Source organism: Homarus americanus, unplaced genomic scaffold (genome assembly GCF_018991925.1).
Source record: "Homarus americanus isolate GMGI-L3 unplaced genomic scaffold, GMGI_Hamer_2.0 scaffold16712, whole genome shotgun sequence".
NCBI classification, from domain to species: domain Eukaryota; kingdom Metazoa; phylum Arthropoda; class Malacostraca; order Decapoda; family Nephropidae; genus Homarus; species Homarus americanus.
The window spans coordinates 305798-331341 of record NW_024757794.1 but is presented as its reverse complement, the minus strand read 5'-3'; the positions used below and the strand labels follow the sequence as shown (position 1 = coordinate 331341).

Sequence of the window (25544 nt, the reverse complement as noted above, 5' to 3'; positions counted from 1 at the left end):
CTATGTACTAGTGTATCTTAGTGTCCAGAGCTTTGTACTGTCTTCCGAACATCAGATTCATCATGCTCTCTCTCTCTCTCTCTCTCTCTCTCTCTCTCTCTCTCTCTCTCTCATGTTACGGGTGGCACAGTGGGCTGGCTGGCTGCTGACGTCATCTTTCCTGGTACCCAATCAGTGGTTTTCCCTAGCACGTTTACATTCGATCAGCTGATGTTTGTTGATACTCGGTCAGAGGACGGCGGGGCCTCTGATAAAATCGTTCCATATACACAGTCGGTACCTAATGACAAATTCCAGGTAACTACAGGTATAAGTGCCTCCTTTGACTCTATAATTAATGAAGTGACTTAGCTACTTCCCTCCTCCAACAATAGGAACCAAAATCGCAAATAATTCCAATGAGAGTCTTACTGAAATACGAAAACGAACTAAACTAACGGATAACACCTCGATTATCTTCATTATTCATGTTGTGAAGATAGATTGCTGACTTGTGTATGAATATTGAAGTTTCATATCATTGTTTTTGTCTTTCAGTCGTAGGTATAAAAAACTTACCTGTCTATTAAGGTAAAATGTCTAAAACCTTACCTGTCTATTAGAGTAATTGTCTAAAACATTACCTGTCTACCACAGTACGCGTCTAGAGCCTGTGTAAGGTATTGCAGTAACCGCATCTAATTCTAAATTCTAATTCTATAATCTAATTCTAAATTCTAATTGTACAGAGTGCGTCGGCGTCACCTGGGCCCAGAGTGGAGGCTATGGTTACCTGCCGCCTGATAAACCCTTTATCCATGATGGCAGTGGCACGCCCACCAGTGTCGTAGGCCCACCCACCACGTCCAGACCGTCCTGCTACGTGAGTACGGTAGATACAGTATATACAGTAAATACAATAGATACAGAAAATACAATAGATACAGTGATTAAAAAGTCGCCATATATTACGAGCCACAAATTGTACACCAAAACTGTACAGGTGATAAGTACATTAAGGTCCAACACTTAATGAACCTGACGATGTACAGAAGCACACTGACTGTGCTCACACCGCGTTAGTACACGTTCAGGTACAATAAACCCCGTGACTAATAGAGGGTATTACAGTACAAGATACAGCACTACAGGTACCTAGTACATCTTACAATACAGAACAATATAAGATCCTTACCTGTTTAATTAATAAGTTAATGTAGAGAGCCTTTTACCTGTACTGGTGTGGGTGCTGTTTATAGACGGTTTTAATGTGACATTAATCTCTCTCTCTCTCTCTCTCTCTCTCTCTCTCTCTCTCTCTCTCTCTCAACAGCCAGGAACAGGTCCTCCGCCTCCAGGAAGTCCTAACCTCCCTCCTTGTCGTCCTCCATTATCTCCACCCCTCCCTCCTACCCGCCCTCCTGCACCTCCTACCCGACCTCCTCGTCCTCCTATTACCCGACCTCCTCGTCCTCCTTGAGCCCCAACCTCCCCTGTCCTCCTATTATCTGCTGACCCCTGTCCTCCCACCCAACCTCCTCTGTCCCTCCTATTACCCGACCTCCTGTCCTCCACCACCCAACCTCCTGCCTCCACCAGGATTCCTCCTCCTGCCTCCTTGACCCAACCTCCTCGTCCTCCCATTACCCGACCTCCTCGTCCTCCTCACTCCAACCTCCTGCCTCCTGTCTGACCTCCCTGTCTCCTGATCACCCAACCTCTCGTCTCCTATACCTGCTGACCTCCTGTCCTCCTACCCAACCTCCTCTGTCCCCTATTACCTGACCTCCGTCTCTACTCCAACCCTCCCTGTCCTCTATTACCCGACCTCCCTGTCCTCCCCTACTCCAACCTCCCTGTCCTCCCATTACCCGGACCTCCCGTCCTCCTCTACCCAACCTCCTTCGTCCTCCGCTGATTACCTGACCTCCTTGTCCTCCTACCCAAACCTCCTGCCTCCTACCCAACCTCCCTGCCCTCCCACTCCAACCTCCCTCGCCCTCCTACCAACCTCCTTTCGTCCTCCTATTACCTGACCTCCGCCTCCCACCAACCTCCTGCTCCTCCTACTCCAACCTCCTCGTCTTCTCCAACCTCCTCGCCCTCCTACTACCCCCGACCACGACCACCACCACGACGACCACCACCACCACCACCACCACAGTAGCGATCCTCTGCAGTGGTTGAGAGAGTCAGTACCTGGTGAGCCCGGCGTCGACTACCCTATCTTCGGCTGGCCCATTATTGACACCGCCTTCTCCTGTGCTGGTAAACGAGACGGTAAGTAAACCTTGCTGTTCTTACACCCACTATCATCATCTTAAGTGTGTGTGTGTGTGTGTGGTTTTGATCGTATTTATAGTACAGTGTCAGGTATATACACTTTAAAGCAGAAAAAACCACAAATCATCAAGACGTAACGAAACGAAACGTAACCTGACCAAACCATCTTGTGTGTCTATTGTGCCTCCATGTTTGGTAGTTCTAGCCAAGGGAGTCTAGCGGTACTTGCTATCTTTGTGACGATAAACATAACCAGCGTCAACCAACGTTATATAAATTAATGACTTTTTATTCTAATAATTTCGGAGATGACTCAAGAATCTTCCCTGTGAGGAGCGGTGACGTCACGGCCGCCACACACCTCCACAACAGGTGCAGCATCGATCGGCAGCCACACACGTAGTCAACACTCGAGATAGATAACAAAATCCCCCAACACAATACTGACTCTTATTGCTAACATTTCGCTCACTTAGCTGACTCAGTGTCCACAATAAAAGCTGGAACATATAAGAAAAGAGACGAATACTAATGATTATTAAACACTGGGAAGTAAACAGTGAATATGTGTATACCAAATAGTTGTGATGAAACCTAAGAGCATAAACACGAAGAAGAGAGAAACAACAAGGGTTAACAAATGGCCATGGCCAGAAATGAGGGAAAACGAGGGGAAGATGGAGAAAAATAAAGAATATAATCAGTAAAGAGCAAAGAAAAACAAGAAGAACAACAGCAAGAGAGAAGAAGAAAAAGAAGAGACAAATATAGAGCTGACAAATGACAGTGTTCAGGCAAGGAATATAAAACAGGGAAGACTGGTAACTAACAGGATGCAAATAAAGAGGAACATTATAAGCTCATTGGGCAACACCAGCGGCTGCCGGCGTGTCCTTGGTACCTCAGAGGGCCTGGAGTGTTGGCAAGGTCACAGGATGCCAGCGTCCTTGTGCTACCGAGGGAGACCACGAAGGAGGAGAGAAAAATAGAGAAGAGGAGGGGTGAAGGAAGAGTTCCGTGTGTGTGTGTGTGTGTGTGTGTAGTGGAGATCAAAGGCCTGTCATTCACCTTCCACGTCACCCCTACCACGCCCCTCACGACCTCAAGTAGACGATAAAAATACAACATCAACCATTATCAAAACATGAAAGCAGAAAATACTGACTATTCACACTTTTTGACGAGGCGAAGCTGAGTGGTCAGTCTGTACCTTGTTGTCGAGGATATTGACGTCTCTCACTCTCTCTGTCATTCCTTCTGATAGCCATGATGATGACGTCACGATGTCAACAGACCATATGACAAAAGACATACGGGTTGCGTCATACTCCTAACAAGTGCTCCTTCCTCGCTTTATTAATTAGTACAACTCCCGCGAGGTCTTGCTACGTCATAATAGAGATGAGGTTTTGTCTCATCAGTTATGAGCTCATCCTTCTATATAAACAATGAAGCATAGTAAGACAAAATCCTCGCGAGTTGCGTCAATTTCTGATTCCGGATTCTCAGACATTTACGGAATAATAACAAGAAAGAATATTAATTCATTATTGACATCCGTTCACACAACTTTTGAATGTAGTCGTGTGTGTGTGTGTGTGTGTGTGTGTCTTGGTGGTAGTGGTGGGACCTGGATATATAAAACCACATTGAGTAATTATCTCCGGGCCAGAGTGTAAAGGTGAGATGTGTGATGACGACCTGTTTGGCTACGTCACCCCACCTGGCCTGTTGAGTGGCTCACTCGGATGGGGGTTTAATGGGAGGTTATGGTGTGCATGGGGGCTGTCTGGGGCCTTTAGGGTGTGCATTGGAAGGGGGTTAATGGGGTTTATAGTATGTGTGGGGGCTGTCTGGTATAAATGTATGAATGGGGAGGGCAGGAGGAGGAGGAGGAGTGGTCTATGAGGGAAGGACAGACTTTCCGGAATGGGTTGATGGTGAATGGGTCGTATGGGTTGGATCGTGTGAACAGAGGGGACTATAGGTTGGAGAAATTGGGGGTTAATGCCACTGAAACATATCATTGACGGAAGGAAGAGAAGGATATCGCTGAATGAAAGTGAAAGTGGGGACTGTACTAACCCCTGTAAGAGTCAGACGCCCTCAATACAGCTAGATGCGAACCAGTGAACCTTAGGATGGGAAACAAGTACTCTATCCACTCGACTTCCTCACCTTTATTGCTCTATATACCTCGCCCCAAAAGACACCCCCCCTCGGGTAATTTCTGTATACCTGTAATTATCACCTTCTTGATATCTTAACTTAAGAAACTGGGAAGATCCGATGACTTGTTGACGTCCATTCGAAACACAGCTAAAGAGGGTTGAGTGTTGCTGGTGTACATAGCAGGTGTTGAGGGTGTTGAGGGTGTTGAGGGTGTGAGAGTAGTGCAGAGGTGTGACATAATGGTAGTTGTACCTCAGGGTGTGTGTGTGTGTGTGTCGGGGGGGATTCATAAAGGGAGGGAGGGAGGGAGGGAGGGTTCAGGGCCGGAATGGGGAGGGTCAGGGTTGTCCCTTTAGGGCTCAAGGATAACGGAACAGGATCTGGACGAGAGAGCGAGGGGGAATGGGGGGGAACTCCTCCCTGGTGGCTGTGAACTAAACTCACTCATTCACTCACTCCTCCTCCACCACCTCAAGTCTCAAAAGTCCTTCACAGTCTCAAACCTGTTGAAGGATGCAGACATAGGAGATATAAGAGGAAATAGGAGACGAGGAGACGTGTATTATGGGGAGAACATGGCTTGTGGCTTGTCTGAAGGATGTAGCCTATCAGGGGGATTTGACTTAGCTTATCTGATGGACGTGGTTTATCAGTGGGACGTGGTTCACCTGATGCACGTGATTTAGCTTATCAGAAGGACGAGGCTTATCTGAGCTCTATTTTCCTCCTGAAGGTGTACACAAGAGCAAAAAAAAACTCTATATATCTTTTATTCTCTCCAGGTGTGTAGTGTATTGTAGAGGGACGGTGACACCCATCCAAGACGCAAGAGGAAGAAACTCACACGACCGCTGCGTAATCTTATAATAGTCACCACCCCTAAGGTCTTTCCATACCTTATTTTCCACTTCTACATGAGAGCTCGTGTATCCTGTTGCCATGACAGTAGCAGAAGTCAAGCTGTTGTCTTTATTCCAGTTGGTTTAGCGAGAGAAACTGTGCCGGGTCTCTCGTCGGTTAGTTGTATCGAATTTCACAACATGTTAACGTTGGCTTGGGTAAGGTTAACCTCTCGCCTAGAGATTCCCGTAAACAGGGTCATCAGGTTACCTCCCCGTGTGACCTAAAGAAAAAAGCTGCCAGTTGGAGGGGGGGGGGGGATAAGTTTTCTTTATATGGTATGAACGATTTCACCTGAGGATTACAATCTTGTTCATCCTATTGGACCAAAGTCGTTCTCTTCTTGTTCCAGCCTCCCGTTAATCCGGTCTAACCACATCAAAATAAACCTTCTTTACAGACCACTTTACAAATAACTTTAATAATTGAAACACTTTGATTAAAACAGCAAATAACAGTAATTAACTTGTTATAAGAACGAGTCACGATCATAATACAAGGATGAAGTATTAAGGTAATTCCTGGAGGCTTCGTCTGCTTACAATACTCCCTCACTACCACTGTTATAACCTAACCTAACCTAACCTAACCTAACCTAACCTCACCAAGCGGACCAATATTGTAGGTCTAGTGGGCCTCAATCCTGTTCAGCGTCTATGTACATTAGAAGCACACACAAAACAGTTAAAAATTCGTTCGTCCATATGTGTACATTCAATACTTACATACCGATGAATTAATATGATCAGAGAGAAGATAGTTGTGCTGTACAGACATGTAAACACACACACACACACACACACACACACACACACACACACACACACACACACACACACACACACACACACGGGCAGAGAGAAACTGAGAGAAGATTACCTTGGCGTCCTCTCTCTCACCTGCCCGCAACACCTGTGATGATGATAAATAACAACAACAATACTACTAACAATAATAATCAGAGAAAAAACAAACAGAAATTAAACCTAACCTAACCAAAAACAGAAAACCAAATCAGTCACCCACTAGACCTACTTCTTCCCGTTTTCTTTAGCTGGGTGGACTACAATAGAACGGGTCAGTGTGGTGTGTCTCGGGGTCGACTTGTTTTTGTACCCCAGAATAACTCATCGAGGTGTGCTGGTTTGATAGGTCACAGCAAAGATGGATCGCCTGAAGATTCTCCTCCTTCCAGATGATTTCAATTGAAGATTAACCTAACCTAACCCAACCCTAAAGCTAACCTAATTTAATTTGACCTAATCTAATGCTAACCTATTCTATCCTAACCCAACCTAACCTAATGCTAACCTATCCTAACCGAACCTAATGCTAACCTAACCAAACTTAACATAAACCCAACCTAACCTAACCTAACCACCTTAACTCATCTCTTCTTAACTTCTTCTTCTCTAAGGTTCATGTTAGCCTCTTTTGATCGCCCCCGCCTTCCTCTCGTCACATCACTTAACCAAACCCTCTTAGCTTCCCTCTATCATCTTACTCACGTCATTCCTGCTCCTGTGTTGATATTTTTTCTTCACTTCTCAGGTTTTCTTTCCCCTCACTTCCTATTCATCATGCGTCAAATGCTCTTAATCAAAGCCCTAATCGCTAAAAACCCAAGGTGAAACAGTTAAATAAGTTACATTAGTCACACCGTTTAGCCGCATGAAATAATAATGAACAGTAATGCTTCAAATATAAACCCGCATCATTATAGCATGAAGGAGAACGCCAGGCGATGTTTATTGCTCGGGCTGGCATTGTGTTTATTCGCGGGGCCCCAAACCAACACTGAAATACAGAACTTGGCTACTTAGTCCATCAAGATGTCATTTCCCTTACGATACAAGACATACAGTTATCTTCTACACACCTTAATACCTCTGTGTTGAAGACCCTCAAAGCAACGCATCAGTAGCCTCATCAAAGACCTCCGCGGGATACCTAACCTCTCTACTGATTACTATTCACCCGGGCACCTTCGCCACGACACGTATACTTGGAGATATGTTTGTATAGACTCCCCATAAGATGTCTTTCAATGGGATTTGATACGCCATGACTGAGGTCTTGCAGGTCTCAGTGTGGAACAGATGGGGAGAGGAAGTTAAGTTAGGTTATGCTAGGTTAAGGTTACAGGGGTTAAATCCATTCTGCCTAGGCTATAGGCGCTCAATGAGCTCCTTTACAGAGACGTAATGACACACGTCCCTGGGGGTCAAGAGGTCTCCGCTAATCTTTCGACAATTACTTTACCTCGACGACCTATCTCAACAGCGAGTGACATCCAAGTACTTCTGTTTCTGAGTGAGTGTAGTGGAAGGTAGACGGAGTGGGTGAAGCAGACTGCGGCTTAACTGTATGATGCAGACATTCAACTTATGTCTGGTAAGTGAAGGGGGATGACCAGCAATTAGCAATTTCCTTTCCTTTCTATAGATAACAAATAAAACTCACCTTCTTTACCAATTAGTTACTAATGGAAAGTTCTGTGTATCTGTAATGTCTAGCCTCACCACTTGTGTCTCCACCACAGGCTACTACGCTGACCCCGAGACAAGGTGCCAAGTCTTCCACATCTGTCAGTTCGAGACAGACACCAAAGTCCTTTGTCCCAACGGCACCATCTTCGATCAGGAGAAATTCAACTGCATCTGGTGGAACGCCGTCGACTGTTCCGCCACCGAGTCGTTCTATAATTTGAATAATGAGATCGGTGTCGTCCCTGCTGATAGCCCGTACCAGGTGCAGCCTCAACCTACTCCTGGCACCGCTACCTTTAACGTCCCCAGCGCCGTCAGACCACCCTCTAACGTCATTCCCCCATCCCAGCCTCAACGACCAGCGACTCCACTTCAACCTAGTCAGCCTCAACGACCAGCGACTCCATTTCGACCTATTCAGCCTCAACGACCAGTGACTCCATTTCGACCTATTCAGCCTCAACGGCCAGCGACTCCACTTCAACCTAGTCAGCCTCAACGGCCAGCGACTCCATTTCGACCTATTCAGCCTCAACGACCAGTGACTCCATTTCGACCTATTAAGCCTCAACGACCAGCTACTCCACTTCGACCTACTCCGCCTCAACAACCACAGCTTCCACCCCGAAGTCCTCCTCGGACCCCTCAACCCCGCCCACCAGTCCAGCATCAACCGCCACAGACTGAAATCCAGTTCCCTGGTCCTCCTTCCCCACCCTCCCAACCCACCCAAACACGCCGGCCCCCAGTGCGAACAACCAGCAAGCCAGCAGTCATAGGTTACATAGACATTGTGCCGGATACTCCCCCAATAGGCCTCTACAACACCCCAAACTTCTAATAAAGAGAGACTAAGGAAGGACAACCCTGAAGACCACCGAAGAAAAAGTACCCATCGCAGGACCAAGATTGCCGGAACACTGAAGCAGGTCTCGTGATCTGTGGACTGCTCTCTGACTCCCGCTCCTTCTATCAACTTGTGGCAGCGGGAAAAAGATGAAGCTACCTCCCTAATGTACACCCACGTTATACTGTAGGAGATGTAAAACACATAAAAAGATCAACACACATACTCTTTATGTGTGTGTGTGTAAATATATATAGTTAACCACTTCCCACAAGTTGTGTACTATCCTCACGATGATAATAATAAGAAACTCTCCAGACATACAGTTACCTCCTAAACTCTGTCCTGTAAGTTATCTCCCTCTAGACTCACTGTGTACAGGAAGCAAGTGGTCATAATTCTCATTAAAACAAGAAATTCCAAAAGATAAGCTGTTTTTACATTGGCTATTGTGATTTAATTTAAGAAACTGGTGGTGCAGCCTAGCCCGGTGCTCACGGAGGTTAACTCAAAAGACCTTTCCCAACGTCTAGCACAAATAATTAAAAGTAAATTGAAGTCAAAATTGTCAGATGATCACCTTACGCTATCGTCTTCCCCGTGATAACAAAATAAGGCAGACCAAGACGGCAACACTCGATTCCTGGTTTGGCTCTGTAATAAGTGTATAAATACGATAATTTCCGAACTCTCCGACATTATTAACACTATTATTCGAATACTGTATGACCTATAGATTTAGTTCAATAAAAAAAAATAAGTAAATGAGCCCAAGATGATATTTGTATACCGTTTGTTGTCAGACAAACGGTATACAAATATCGCTTCGGGAACATACAGGAAAATCACAGAAATTTGTGTATGTTTCTGATTGGATTGTGTACAGTGCTGGTTGCGCTTGCATGTTTTAACCATAGGATTAATAAACACACCTGAAAGTATATCTTTTGTTTTTGTTCCACGTGTGTAAATATTTAGACTTTTTTTAAAACAAACACAACATGATACTCTGAACGTGTTTGCCACTGTTTGAGAAGATATTAATAAGAAACGGATAAGTGGTGAAATTAAACTAAATACTAATACATAAAAAAGTGCCAATAGAACTGTGGCTGCATTTGTCCCTTTACCGTCTAAACTTTTAATATTAGCACAAAATAGCTAGCACTCACTATCGTCCAAAATGTTAATGCTAGCACACACTAGAGTAAAAAATCTTTATACCAGCATAAACTGGCACCCCAAATCCCAATACTAGCACAAACTATCTCAAAACCTTAATACTAGCACAAACTAGCTCTACATTCAGGAGCCAGTGCGTGCTCAGTACTTGCCAACAGTGAGTAACAAACGTTGCACGCACCTCAGATACCCAGAGAGATTAGAGCGCTTGCAATTGCCTAACTTATACTACAGACGGGTAAGAGGGGACCTAATAGAGGTGTATAAGCATCTCAAGGGGCACTACTCAGTTGAGTGCCCTTACTTGAGCTGGCGGACGCTCGCCCCACAAGGGGTCACAGCTCAATGTTGAAGAAGTTGCAAGTCCAGAAAAGTGTGAGGGTAAACTTTTTCGGAGTGAGAGTTGTGAACTGTTGGAACAATCTACCAGAGAGTGTTGTGACGGCACCGAGTGTGAGCTGTCTCAAGACCAGACTTGACCAACACTGGAGCAGGTTCAGGAGCCAGTGACTGCCCAGTACTTGCCAACAAGACAAGTGGCGATGAGGATAAATTTAAAACAATAACATTAGGTCAATTTATGATAGTAGCTAGGTTTCAATTTTCCATAAATACACGATGTCCTATGGTTCCTGTTGTGATTCGAATGAATTTGACTGCGTTTCTAGAGCAACCTAATCCAACCTGACCTAATCTAACCTGACCTAATCTAACCTAACCGAAACCTCGTTACTGCCTTAAATTGACCCAGCATAAATAATTTTCAGAAAGTTGTATTGAAGGGAGGAGGATAAAGAGGCTCTTCATCTTTCTTGCTAATTGTTACATTAGAAGATAAATTTAAAGAAAAATAAAACTCGTTGCCATAGTAACTGATGAATTTGCCAAATAAACAAAAAAATTTTGTTAAAACTATACTACGAACACAACACTTTGACGTACTTATTTTAAAACTGAAGACCTGAGGTATATAAAATCAAGTTAAATGACCATTGAGTATTTGAAATTATATGAAGATAAGTTTGGTCAATTAATGTACCCTGAACACTAATGAATCTTATTTAATATTGCTCGTGGTACATCATAAAACATCAGTCATCTCGCTGGACTGGCTGTTAAGGGAGCGCCGTTGACCTCACACGTTACTCACCACATGTCTATATTTCTGACTCTTGATCCAGTAATTGTAAGGTGGTGTAGTGATGGCAAGAAAAATTGGAGCAGTTTTAATTGACCTAAACGGCACTTTACATATTGAGAACACTGTTATACCTGGTTCAATAGAAGCTCTCAAGAAGTAAGTTAAGTCTCCAAGTTATTATCCTTTATATACTTGTTTTAGATAGACAGGTAGACAATAAAATCGCCAATAAGTTTTTAACTAGTTTAGCTTGAATATTGACTGTGCAGTCAGTGAAAGCAACATGCTATTGAGTTTAATTTAAATACCAATCTCGCATGCTGAATCAATGTAAATTTCTCTAGACGATTTTACTTGTTAAATATATCTTATCTATCAATCAGTCTATCTATCTATCTATCTACGGGCAATATCAAGATTTATTTTATTCCTATACACTGTTCTTTGGTATTTATTTACATTCACACCCGTCTCACATTCGATAAAAAACTTAACATATTTCGATAGTCCAGACAATTCTAAGACACTTTTCTTCTATAACGATATCATCGCAAATTACTCGGCGAAGACCCCGGCTAGGAGTATATAGAACCACCGGGGGTCCAGGGGTGAAGCCCCCGACTAGGGAAGTTAGGTAAGTTTTATCAGGTTAGTTTGCAAACTTATTATTGCATTTTCACTCGTATCCGTTCTCCTCCCACCCAAAACCCAGAGTTCCCACGATAAACAAATGTCAAATTCGTTTCGTTAAAGAGTAATTTGCGACAATTTCGTTATAGAAGAAAGGTGTCTTAGAATTGTCAATATTATTGGACGTTTACATCCTGGGATGAGACGACATCACCGGCACACTACCACCGAGAGGACAAAGCAGTGCCCGCCTGGGTGCCTATTTATAATCATCTACCAAGCGAAGCATTTGCACAAAAATGATCAGAACTCACTGATGAAAATATAGTAAGAAAATAAACATCAAAACAAATACTGCATTGGCAAGTCAGTCAATTTTAACCCTAACCTAACCTAACCTAACCTAGTACAACAAACCTAACCGAACCAAACATAACCTAACCTAACGTAGCCGAGGTTACATTAGATTTATTTTGACATGGTACACGCTTCATTTATTTTCTTTATCTTGTGGACTTTAATGATGCTATCTTATATTCCTTTGTTTTATCTCTGCAGTTAGTGACCATTAAACAGTCACTTCACACAATGCCCATTTGTCTGTTTGTTTGGTACTAGGTCACAGCTCAAGGTTGAAGAAGCCATAAGTTGTGAACTCTTGGAACAATCTGCCGAAGTGTGTTAAGACTGCACCGAGTGTGAGCTGTTTCAAGACCAGACATGCCCAGCGCTTGCCAACAGTGCATAACAGACACATTACCAACCTCCCAAGCGGCTAACAAGCCAACCAGTGGTGAAGAGGATAAAAGTAATTGTGGAGAAGGCAGCTTAAACCAGAAGGGGTTGTTCATTTTCGTTAATTTTTCCTACAGGTGTTCTTTGGATGATATTGAGTAATAAAAACAATACGACAACACGCAGAACCTAATAAAACCTGACCTAACCGACCATAGAATCCTACCTAACCTTAACTAAATTTACCGGACCCCCACCATATTAAACAGAAAGTACTTATTTTGATATCTGGTACCAATGAAAGCAACTTTACTGAAGCATTATGGTGTAATTTTACTTTTTTTTTGTGGATGTGAGAGTATGCTCAGACCAAGCATAAACAAACAGTAGACAACAAAATGTGCTGACAACAGCAGATTTTTTGGAGGAATATTTATGGTAGATATTTAATTGTTTCTCATACAAAGTACATAGAGACATCATTTTAGTGTCATGTGATCAGTTTTTTCACCTTGTTTTACCCCACAATTTCCCTCATCCTTCGTACCCTTCCCACTACAAGTGAGTTATGATCATTGATAGATAAAAAAAAAAAAAAAAACAGCAAAACTAAAAAATTGGATCATTTTTATTGCTGTACTTACTATCATCCAAAGAACATATGTAGAAAAAATTATTGAAATCGAACTCCTGATATTTGCCATCTGCCCAGTATTGTATTACCATTTACTAATACCTGTACAGTGCAGTATTAAGTATGTGTTGATCCGTATATTTTACCCAAGTGGACTCACCTAACCTCACATGACTCAATATTTTTCAAAGATTGTTATTTTAGATAAGGCTACGTACTTCATTTCACTTACTAAAAGAGTTTGAAGTTTAAGAAATTAAATTTGTTAACTTGCAATTTTGTCGCTGCCTCTGTACACAGCAAGTATTTGTACAGTCATTTTTAATGTGTACAAATAGCTCTGTACAGTATTGTTAATATCTTCATTTTTAATGTAGTTTTAATCCATAGGTGATCACTGGACACCACTTATGAAGCAGCAGGTCGATCATTGCCTCTTGAGTACTAATGTGCACTAAGGAAAATGAAAAATCATCATCACTGAACTATACCTGGTACAGTATAAGCAGCAATGAACCACTGATCATTCCTGAAAAAAAGAGGGTAAATTCAGTGATGGTTTGTTTTTATTCACTGCAGCACACATTGCCATACAGGTGGCCTATTTCTGCTTCATAAGAAAATTTAATGTATTTTTGTTCTTTGCCTACCAACAAGATTTACATTTTAGACATTAAGACTTAAATATTGATAATAATCCAATATTAATATAGTGAGGCCATTCTAAGCATGTACAAGTACTGTAACCAGATTCCAAATGTACTCAAATTTAGTGGATTCTCTGCTTTTAACTACTGTACAGTGTTAGGTAGTTTTGTTATTACTTTGTATTACAGTACTGTACAGTAAAACTAAGTGAGATGTTTTGTAAATTTTGTACCATTGCACAGTCATACAAAGGTGTCATTTAAAGATGATATTGATATTTACATTTTACAAATAATCATAGTGTTTTTCAGATTACGAGCATCAAATGTCAAGATCAAGTTTGTCACCAACACCACTAAAGAGTCAAAACGTATTCTTCATGAACGCCTCACAGGTATCGGCTTCAGTATTGACAAAGATGAAATCTTCACTTCCCTGACAGCTGCCCGACAGTTAATTGACAAACAGAATTTGCAACCTTACATGCTGATTGATGATGCTGCCAAAGAGGACTTCAGTGGCATCAGCTCTGAGAACCATAATGCTGTGCTCGTAGGACTGGCTCCTGATAAGTTTAACTATGAACAGATGACGACAGCTTTCAGGTGAGTTTCACTGTCCCAAATTACTTGCAGTTTATTTCTCATTAAATGGTGAACTTATTGATTACTGTGCAGCTCTCTACATGTTGTGCTGTAGAGTTTGGGGAATGTATCATTACTATTAACATAACTTTTACCCACTAAGAATATTTCTTTCAGTGTATCAGATTTTATATAAAGTCAACCCTCGCTTTACGCGGTCCCACTTTACCCGTTTCCACGTTTACGCGGTACCCTGCCGAACACAGAATGCTCACTTTACGCGGTGTGTGTACCCTTTTACGCGGAGAGCGGCGCGAGCAGGGTGCGCACAAGGTCGCCCAGTCATCAAAACATTACCGAGTTCTTCACCCGCCACCCACCACAGCCGGCCCAAGTAAGTGATAGTGATAATGATAGTGAGGATATGGACTTATATGGACTTTGAGGGGTTTGACAAAGAGGCCCTGCAAGCCTCTGTGGTGGATAGTGATACAATTGATACAAGTGGTAAAGGTGAGGGCCAATAATCTGCCTTCTGCCTCGGAACCAACCCCCCATCCCCGTGTGCCCAGCCATCTTTTCTACTAATGTAAGTGTTAAAAAACCTAATATTATTGATATTTCTCTTAATTATTAATTGTGTGTGCATACCATCATAAAATTAAGAAGTTATTTTTACTACAACGTAGGTATTGTGTCTGAAAAAGTGGAGTTTGGGGGTCGGCCTGGTCTCTATTTCAATTAATCCCATGTTATGTTGTTCACTTTACGCGGCCCACCGTGGGTTCAATTGACCGCGTAAAGTGAGGGTTCACTGTACTGTACTGACAACAGACAAAAAATAATATACGGGGTATTTGGTTGAAGTGCTCATGATACAATCAAATGCTATTGATTATTTTAAATATTTTCATATACGTACTGCACAAAAGAGAGTTGTACGTACAATGACCTAGTACTGTACTTGAAAAAACAGATCACACAAACGAAAAATTTGCTAAATTGAAAATGTTAAAATTCGAAGATATTAACACCTACTGCTGTGCTCTCTTTGTTTACAAATCTATTAATCACTTGCTTGACAATAATTATTTCCAGTCCCGGAATAATCAGAGATAAACTTAAGGCACCCGGAGCTACTAAGACCACCCCCCATGTGCTCCTCTCAGTCCCAGACCTCCATAAAATATTACAGTGTGAAGGTGTGGAACAACTTACCCCCACCCATCCGAGCAAAGACTACGCTCCCTTCCTTTAAATCATCTCTAAAAAAATATTCATTGTCTAAGTATTAATATTTCATGTAATACCTACATTAACTTTGAAGATACGAGTGAAAAAACCTTTGAAATAAAGAATATTTTCCGTTGAAGTCACAAATATATTCACGCTTTTGGAGAACACATTACTTCTTCTCTTTTCACTAATTATTATGTATATCAAGACAAACAACACCAAACATATAAAGCAACGGATAATAATGACCATTTTATGAGGAGTAGAATCAAGTGTAAACACACAGGCACGTAAAAGTGTTGTTTAAGATGAACATTACCGGGAGTGTATATACTGGGATGTTAATCAGTTTTATGCATTGCAAAAATTTTCTCATAAGTTCCTATTTGCAGGATATTGCTGGAAGGAGCTCCACTCATAGCTATCCACAAAGGTCGATATTACAGACGAGGTGATGGCCTGGCTCTTGGACCTGGACCATTTGTTGCTGCCTTAGAATATTCAGCCGGTAAGAAGCTCTATTTATTGCTAATGTCTTTCCTCTACACCTAACTTTCGTATGGAAGGATTAAGGTGAAGGGAGGGAAGGTTGGAAGGGAGTGGTGTAATGACAGGAATGGAATAAAGCAAGATGAAACACTCCCTGCACACCAAAATTTAAGAAATTAAAGTCCACCTTTTATAAGATAATAACTTAAGAGTCAGAATCTTTGTTTACAAATGTAAGTAAAATTATGAATGTAATACAGCTACAGTAGTTACCATTGAATGATACCTGATACTACAGTATTAATAAGTTAGTGCCTTAACTTAGGCCAAGTATGAATGGAAATATACCTACTGTACATATACCTGTACTGTATTGTGCAGTACACGCACTCAAAAATTATTCGGCACCCGTGTCATACTGTATCACGCCGTAAGGGTGCCGAATAACTTTCGAGTGGGTGTACATGTATGTCTTGTGCATGTATACATGTGTGTGTGTACAAGTATCATGTACACCCACTAAAAAATTATTTGGTACCCTTATGGCATGACACAATATGACATGGGTGCCAAATAATATTTTAGTGGGTGTACATTATGGCTGTATTTTATTTACATTTATTTACACACATGATGTCCAGATGTCAAATGTTAGATTCCTGAACACCCAGATCATATGCAAACAATTCTTTTTTGAACTTAACTTCTTATGGAACTTGCATGACTTGACCTTTTTTCACCTATACGTACAACATATATTATGCCCATTTTTACTTAGGAGCATGGGTTTTTGTCCATGGTAGAGTACACATAATACTTTACTATACATGACATTAAAAGTGGTAAGGAAGGATTTATTGAGAAGTGTAAGCATCATATTCTCCACAAAGCCTTTTGTCAACTGACTACCCACCACCACCACCATCAGCTAGCCAACACATTCATCTATCTATGATAGACAGCCTTAAGCAAGTAACTACCTGTTTTGCACTTATTTTTACCAGTCTTATGGTATTAAAATAATAAGTACAATTTGTAATACAGTCAACCCTCGCTTTACGCCGTCCCATTTTATGCGTTTCCACGTTTACGCGGTACCCTGCCGAACACGGAATGCTCACTTTCCGCGGTGTGTGTACCCTATTACGCGGAGAGTGGCGTGAGCAGGGTGCGCACAAGGTCGCCCAGTCATCAAAACATTACCGAGTTCTTCACCCGCCACCCACCACAGCCGGCCCAAGTCAGTGATAGTGATAATGATAGTGAGGATATGGACTTATATGGACTTTGAGGGGTTTGACAAAGAGGCCCTGCAAGCCTCTGTGGTGGATAGTGTTACAATTGATACAAGTGATACAGGTGAGGGCCAATAATCTGCCCTCTGCCTCGGAACCAACCCCCCATCCCCGTGTGCCCAGCCATCTTTTCTACTAATGTAAGTGTTAAAAATCCTAATATTATTGATATTTCTCTTAATTATTAATTGTGTGTGCATACCATCATAAAATTAAGAAGTTATTTTTACTACAACGTAGGTATTGTGTCTGAAAAAGTGGAGTTTGGGGGTCGGCCCGGTCTCTATTTCAATTAATCCCATATGTTATGTTGTTCACTTTATGCGTTTCTCACTTTACGCGGGCCGCCGTGGGTTCAATTGACCGCGTAAAGTGAGGGTTCACTGTAATGTAATAATTGTAAGAATGCATAAATTAATTACATAAATTATGATAACGACTAATTTGTTGAGAAGTGTATGCGTCATATTCTCCTCACCACAGATCATTTGTTGTTGTTACTCATTTTGTTTGATTTTGTCTAATTTAATCTTTGAAATTACATTTTTTCTGTTTCTTGGTAAGTTATATGCTCTGCAAAGCACGGCATGTCCATTTTGTACTTATTATGGATGATTTGTGGCAACAACAAGAGATTAGAGAGCACATGAAAGTATCCCCCATCTGTCACTAGATTGAGTCCAGGTCAGTTCTTTGAAGGACAGTTGGTGCACAATAATGCACTGTATATTCTTTATGGCTAAATGTTAGTTTTCAGCTTTTTATGCTTATCTTAAATTATATTATTTTATTCTTATGTATAAATAACTCATAATAAGTTTTAATTGGTGTTTGTAATATAATAAGTGTTGTGAAGTGTGGAAAGTAGCCAAGTGCAAAAAATATTTTATATTATTTTACGCTTATTGATTTAGCAAAACAAATCCAGGTAAAACTAGGTTTTATTATTTTATTTAAGATTTTGTGGGAATTGAGTGGTTGCAGTCCCACTCTTGCAATTATAATGAGGGTCCAGTGTATCCCAATATTATCATTTATTTACTTTGTACTATACAGTGTACATGTACATAAATATACAGTACTGTATTATATATATAAATATACAGTACTGTACTGTATTATGTATTCAAACAATGCCTTCTTCAAGTACAGTTTTTTAATGTTTATAGGTGTGCCACCAGCTGCATCAGACTACTTTTTTTGTGAATTAGTGCACCTGTCATTCCTTTCTAAGAATTCAGTCTGTTTGAGAAAAATGGGAGCAGCTAGTTAATGTCCTGTTCTTTTGCTCAACATTGTTTATGAGAGTTGTTGTTTATTGGGGATTCTTGTGTAGAGAATATCAATCCATTCATTGACAACGTAGAAGCACGGATAGAAATTGGTCTTTTAGTGATATAAAGCCTGGTAAAAGATCTCCTTTCATGCATCTACAAGTACTACAACATTGAGTTTCATCACAAGACTTTCTCAAGGGAATGAATACACAATATGAGTTACTGCCATTTATACACAGAATTTGGACTGCGGTGGTGGGCAGAGCTAAGTCACGTCTCTCTATTGGTCATTTGGTGTCAGTGTTGTCTGTTTTCTCTGCCATATTGTGTATTCATTCCTTTGAAAAAGTCTTGTGATGAAACATCAGGAATAAAGCTTTTAGTTGTGTTTCCTTTATAACCACACTACCATTTGTCTACTATGAACAAAGTAGAATTGTTTAGAAATACTGTACTAAAATGGCTCTTTTATCTTCACAGGATGTAAGGCGCAAACTATAGGTAAACCAGAGACTTCCTTCTTCCAGTCAGCTTTGGATGACCTGGGATGTATTGCCTCAGAAACTGTCATGATTGGAGACGTGAGTATTATTTGTGCACGGTTCAGGTGTCTCGGTAGATCCGTATTTTTATTGTTAGAGAACAGACAAGTTTAGTGTGAGAATTTTTTAGCTTCTTCACTTGTATTGAATTAAGAATAAAATAATGATTTTTAGATATATGTTGAGTGTACTGGCATGTTCGTGTTTTTTATATCTATCATGAACCGTTCCCTGCCTACTGGTATTTCCTCTCTTTTCTGTTTGAGGTTCCTGTACCTCTCACTACCCTGACCTGGGTTAGCTCAGCCTTGGACAGATATGAGAAGGCTGTTATTCAGTGTGATCATACCAAAAAATTGCAGTTTTTCTCAGGATACTCTACCTATACAGGGCTGCCTCACTTATCGCAACTTGTTGCGAATATCGAAATTGCGAGTAGCAGAGCAATTTCTCCATCGAACAGCTAGTAAGCTGATAAATGGTGAAATAATTATTGAAGAAAATGATGGGTATAACACTGTTTCCACTAATCAGTTGTACATATGGGAGATGAAGTGACAGATACAGAGAGTGGGAAAAATAAAAGGATTCAAGTGTTAGAAAGGATGCCACCTTATTACTCAGAATTTTTTAGGCCTAAGTCTTTCCTGATAAGTTTATTTTGATGCACAGATTATAAAACTGATGTTAATGGAGATAGGAAAAAATTAATATGAACTTTAGAAAATAGAGTTATATATATATATATATATATATATATATATATATATATATATATATATATATATATATATATATATATATATATATATATATATATATATATATATATATATATATATTTTTGAACAGTCTCACCAGCAAGGAATGATTCTTGCTGGTGAATATATATATATATATATATATATATATATATATATATATATATATATATATATATATATATATATATATATATATATATATATATATATATATATATATATATATATATATATATATATATATATATATATATATATATATCACCATAAATATGACAACAGTTTGTTTATTCATGTATGATCGAATTGGAGTGTCTGGAGAACTAAATAATTTCCTTTAGCAAATGAAACCAAAACAACCAACCATACCTAACCAATTCTTCAACATTTTATGGACATTTTCCATGCTTGTGTGGATTAGCCACTTTAATCTAAGCTAACTTCTTCATCAGTCATCCCTGATCCTTTTTTATCCATTGTTTACTTTTCTCTTAATACCTTAAATTGAAATTGTTCTAGTGGTTATGTTTTCCTAAGATGGGGAAGTCTCGATGGTTATATGCAATGTCATCGCTGGGTACCTACAGCAACTATTAGAATGGAGTGATCATGTTCTAATATACTTGAATTTAAAGGTTGTGATGTATTATTCCTAGTTCTCTCTCTCTGATTCAATCTTGTTTTTCTGTTTTTCCTGATGGCCAAGTATGATGCCCCAGTTTTGTTTCTTATCTACAGATGCTACAAAAGAGTTACAAGACGAGTAACTGCTCTTTATTCAGTTACTCTATATCCACACAGTAACCTCACTAATTTATTATTTTTTGTTGATAACGTTGTCCTTAAACATTCATGTTATTCCTACAGCTGTTTGCTCCTACAAATATATACTATATATATGAACACAACACAGTACAATTGAAAGGCGAGTGTATAATCCCCATCTTACAGCTGTTTGTCAATTGACCACACCACCACCATGGACCATCCCACATCATCTACCCACCATCCCACATCAGCTACCCACCACCACCTCCATCTACAACCCCTTTATTAATCTTATAACATTAAAACATTAAGCATCTACCTGTAGTAGCTGTAAGAATGAATACAATAATTATTTGAGTTTTGGTAATGAAAGATTTAATTGGAGGCATGTGCATATTCCCTCTCTCACTGCTGTTTATCAATTTATTCCTTCATACCTATTTCATTTAATGTCTAATTTTACCTCTAAAATGATACCTTTACTGTTTTGTAATGTAAGGTGGCGTAGTGAAGTATTGGTAACGATTTGCACTCATTATGCATGTTATGGGGCGATTTCTAAAATAATTATTGCATGCCTGGTACATAAGTCAACTAATCCTGCTACAAGCGTCTTTACATACAGGTCATCACTCGAGATACGAAAATTCGCTTATACGAATTTCCTAAAAAAAGAGAAAAAAGATAATAATTATCATGTTAATAAAAATAAAGGGATTAAATATTTTCGTACCTCAGCATAACTTAGTAGGGAGAGATGGGGGAGTTATGATTATTTTTCAGCTAGTAGCTTAGCTTCGGATAGGTAAACTTAACTTTCTTCACTTTCTTTTTTTTAGTTACATGCGCACACAATCCTACATACATAAGGTACAAAAAGTAAAAGAAATAACTATCATAAGGTCAAAAACATAAAGGGAATAAACATTTCTTTGTATGCGAGAGTTGGGAAGGAGCATTGCTAAGAGTCGGCAGAGGTGGCCAGGCTGGTTGCTATGGCGGCACTTGAGGACGGCTGTGTTTAACTTTGATTTAGCTTTTGCTTGATAGGTTTAGCTGCATATATTCATCTTTATCGTATTTTATTAATGTTTTTAATGTATCAGGTAGTAAATTATAGTAGTTGTGTACTATTTACCATTAGCTAGGCAGGTTTTTTCTCTTTTGTGAACCGATTTCATGTTTTGGGAGGTATTTTTGTCTCTGGAGAACCGAAAACTTTTTTCCCTTGTTTTTCTATTCGAGATATGAATATTCACCTAATGAATCTTCTTTTTGGGGGGGGGACCTAACCCATTCATATCTGTGGATACCTGTCCCTCGTAGGTTCTAGTTAAATGCATTTAATTTTAATTATTTTGTACATATTTTAAAATATAAAAAACACTTACCGGTATATTTTTTAGGGAATCTTCAATATTTCACTAAATTACCTTAATGTATAAAAAAAAATCAGGATAGATTCCATAGTTCTAGGGTAAGGAAATACAACAGAATAGTGAGGTAATTTGCAAAGTAATTTTAATATGTTGGAGTAATTCCATATTGTGGACTAATATGATCAACCCAGATGATATCAAATTAGTGTGGGTTCTGTGTAGGTACAGTATTTATTTCCTGTTTGTAGTGAAAGCAATTGTCTGATGTTTCATTTGTGTAATTGGCCAGGTCATTAGGCACAATTCTTCTTCTACAAAAATTATGAAACCTGATGTGAAATATACTGAAGTACAGTATAGTAGATGGTCAGTAAAGTAAATAAGTATTAATGAAATATGGTAATATCTCCGTTAGTCGGAATCCCTTGAGCCCGGAACTCTTCGATAGCCGGAATTGAAAATTTCTCGGAAAATAGTTCCCAGAGCCGAAATTTTCCGGAAAATTCCGGCTTTGGGAAAAATTTTCCGAGGAGCACATTTATTGGAAAATTCTGAGAAAATTTTCCCGATATCCAGAAAATTCCAGGATGGTTTTTTTTCCGGGTTTGAGAGATGAAAATCGGGCACATTTTTTTGAAATTCCAAGTAAATTTTTCCGTTACCCGGAAAATTCCGGGGATGAGTGATATTTTTCCGGGTTCGAGAGATAATGTAATGGGCAATTTATGGAAGTTCCAAGAACATTTTTCCATTACCCGGAAAATTCCGGGAATGAGGGATATTTTTCCGGCTCTGAGAGTCGTCTCGTTACCCAAAAATCTCTCATTCCCGGAAGTGCTCTGCACCAATTGTTCCGACTAACGGGGAAATCACTGTAACTGGTGCAGTGTTCTACATTTTTTGTGCAGGGAGTCTGATAGGTCAGGCAACATGGGAAAACTGATGTTCTATTTCATATTTTTCAGGTATGGGAATTCTAATAATGATGAAGTCCAATTGAATAGTCACTGAAGTCTCCAGTCCTCACACCTCTCTATTTCTTCCTTTAGGGTCACCTAAATGGTTCTTGGGAGACAACAGATTTTAGATGGTCTAATGAAAGAATAAGAGTTGTGATCTCCAATGATCTTTTTGCCAATTTTATTGGTGCTCTTCACCCAATTTTCATTGAACTGTTACGAGTCCTTCACCTGAAATTTTTTTTATTTAACTATGGTGCAAACCTATGGGATACTATACAATGCACTGTATATTTCTAGTATTAAACAGATAACTAAGAAGTACATATATCTGTCGATACTGTACACTGCATTTACTTTTCTTTGGCCAGTTCTTTAAAAAAATTTGAGAATATTATTACAGTATAAAAAAATTTGAGAATACAGTATTATTACAGTATTAAAAAATACGTTATAACTAAAATTCACATTAATTTAAACTTTTAAGGTTACAGGATTCAACCTTCTGATATTAAAAAAACAAAACAAAACTTGAGATTCTTGTATCTTGGTAATTGTGATAGTATCATACTTCAAAAGGTAACAGAAACTTATTTTTAATCTATTTTCCTTAATCATTACAGGATGTTCAAGATGACGTGGGTGGAGCAAAAAACGCTGGCCTTTTTAGTATGTTGGTCAAGACTGGCAAATATAGATCAGGAGATGAGTTACTTGTAGACCCAATGGTGACGATTGTTGCAGAAAATTTTGCCGAAGCTGTGGACCTTTTAGTTGCTAAGTTGATTAAGCAATGAAGCTATATACTAAGATTCTTCCTCTTAAAAGTGAATTTCTTTTACTTTTTAAACTGATTTTAAAGTATTTAAAAGAAACAACACTTAAGATTCTTCCTCTATAAAGTGAATACTGTACAACATTTATGTGCAAAAGTTGTATAAATAAGTTTTGGATACATCATGAACGTACAGTATCGGCCATTCATGCTTCGCAATATACTGTATTGATCTTGATATGTATATTTTGTTGTTTTATCATTTCACGAAATTATATTCCTAAAATTGCAATAACTGAAGATATATATTTTATTAACTTATGATAAACCGATAAGATAATCTCTTTATCTTATGATTTTTTCCACCCACTCTTGCAAGATCTTTCTCACTATGGAATGGAGTGGCTACAACGAAGAACAAAGACACTGCATTCCCTGATCATAGTCAGTGTTACGGTGCTCCATGTCTTGTTCAGCGTTACTTCTCACCACCAGCTCGTCTTTGCTCATAGGCTGCATCAGTGCTGTCGTGGTGGGAGGCAGGAATACAACTTTTACACTGTCATGCAAGTCATCGAGATTGGGAGGATGAGCTGGAGCATTGTCAAGGATCAGAAGAATTTTGAAGTTAAGGTTCTCCTTGGCACAGTATTCCTTCAGCGCAGGGACGGCGTACACTTTTAAGCACTGGCTAAATATGGCGCCGGTTATCCATGCCTTTTTGTTTGCCTTGTAAATGACAGGAAGGTGATCCTTGGAATAACCTTTCAGGGCCCGTGGGATGGCAGCGCGAGAAATCAGCATAGGCTTCAGTTTGAAGTCACCGGCAGCGTTTGTGCCAAGCAGCAGCATCAAGCGGTCTTTAGCCACTTTAAAACCTGGCGCTCTTTTCTCCTCCTTGGAGATATAGGTCCTCTCAGGCATCCTCTTCCAAAAGAGACCAGTCTCATCCACATTGAAGACTTGCTTCTGTGAGTAGCCTCCTTGCTGGATAATCCGTTTAAAATCTGGTGGGAATGTCTCGGCAACAACCGTATCTGAACTGACAGCTTCACCAGTCATCTTAATATTGTGGAAGTTATAACGACGCTTAAATCATTGAAACCATCCTTGGCTGGCCATAAAGGTCTCTTCCTTCGATCCTTCTCCCTCTTCTGCCTTTAAGTCATCAAACAGGGATCTGGCCTTATGCTGGATAACCATAAGGCTCACAGGGCATTGTGTTGATTCTGGTCCTCCATCCACATTGCCAGCATCTTTTCCACCTTCTCTATCACAGTGCTTCTAGTATGAGTATTCTTAGTATCACTCAGAGAAGAACCACTTCCAGCACTAACCTTAATCTTGTCACTGTTGGTCTGGATAGTACACACTGTTGCGGGAGTTAGACCAAGCACTGCGGCTATGTCCACAGCATGTTCCCCTTTTTCAAATCGGGTTAATTCATCCATTTTCGTAGGAAGGGTAATGGTCTTACGTTGCCTCTTCACTACACTAGCATCAGTAGCACTTGATGGGCGCTTGGAAGCCATTTCGAATGGTTAGAGTACAGTTTTAGAGCAAAAACACTTAAGCACGCACGAATGATGTGAAATCGTAACAGAGACTGGCTTGGCGTCGCTTGGGGACGCTGTGACGTTCACTGAGTGGGGGCAGCGCGCCGATCCGAGAGAGTGTAGCGCAGCCAGACAAGAGTGGGTGATGCGCCGTAGAAAATAGTCCGTGACGACGAAAAACGACGTAGTACCAAAACAATGTTAAGCGGGACGACTTTAAGAGAGGACTTCCTGTATTACTGTAATACCTTGTGCACTCTAACACCACCTCTAACCAGTC

General features: G+C 40.0%; 2 protein-coding genes across 4 annotated transcripts in view; both read left to right on the top strand.

The window, feature by feature from the left end:
- Window positions 1-9611, top strand: part of LOC121857758 (protein app1-like) — a gene marked incomplete at its 5' end in the record, with an annotated part of 14723 nt that extends 5112 nt beyond the window's left edge. Inside the window, one exon of the mRNA XM_042353904.1 lies at window positions 7877-9611. Coding sequence (XP_042209838.1) covers window positions 7877-8664 — 788 coding nt within the window. The remainder of the gene's footprint in view (window positions 1-7876) is intronic.
- Window positions 9612-10935: 1324 nt separating this feature from the next.
- On the top strand, window positions 10936-24221 carry LOC121857710 (haloacid dehalogenase-like hydrolase domain-containing protein 2). 3 transcript variants are annotated; one of them, XM_042353800.1, is made up of 6 exons: window positions 10936-11149; window positions 13952-14245; window positions 15853-15968; window positions 19002-19102; window positions 23557-23760; window positions 24088-24221. In XM_042353800.1, the coding sequence occupies exons 1-5, from the start codon at window positions 11055-11057 to the stop codon at window positions 23728-23730; spliced, it is 780 nt and encodes a 259-aa protein (XP_042209734.1). In that variant the 5' UTR covers window positions 10936-11054; the 3' UTR covers window positions 23731-23760; window positions 24088-24221. The 3 variants fall into 3 exon arrangements, with proteins under 3 accessions (XP_042209734.1, XP_042209733.1, XP_042209735.1); XM_042353799.1 differs by lacking the exon at window positions 24088-24221 and having other exon boundaries at window positions 23557-24008; XM_042353801.1 differs by lacking the exon at window positions 24088-24221 and having other exon boundaries at window positions 10995-11149; window positions 13942-14245; window positions 23557-24008.
- The last annotated feature ends 1323 nt before the right edge of the window (window positions 24222-25544 follow it).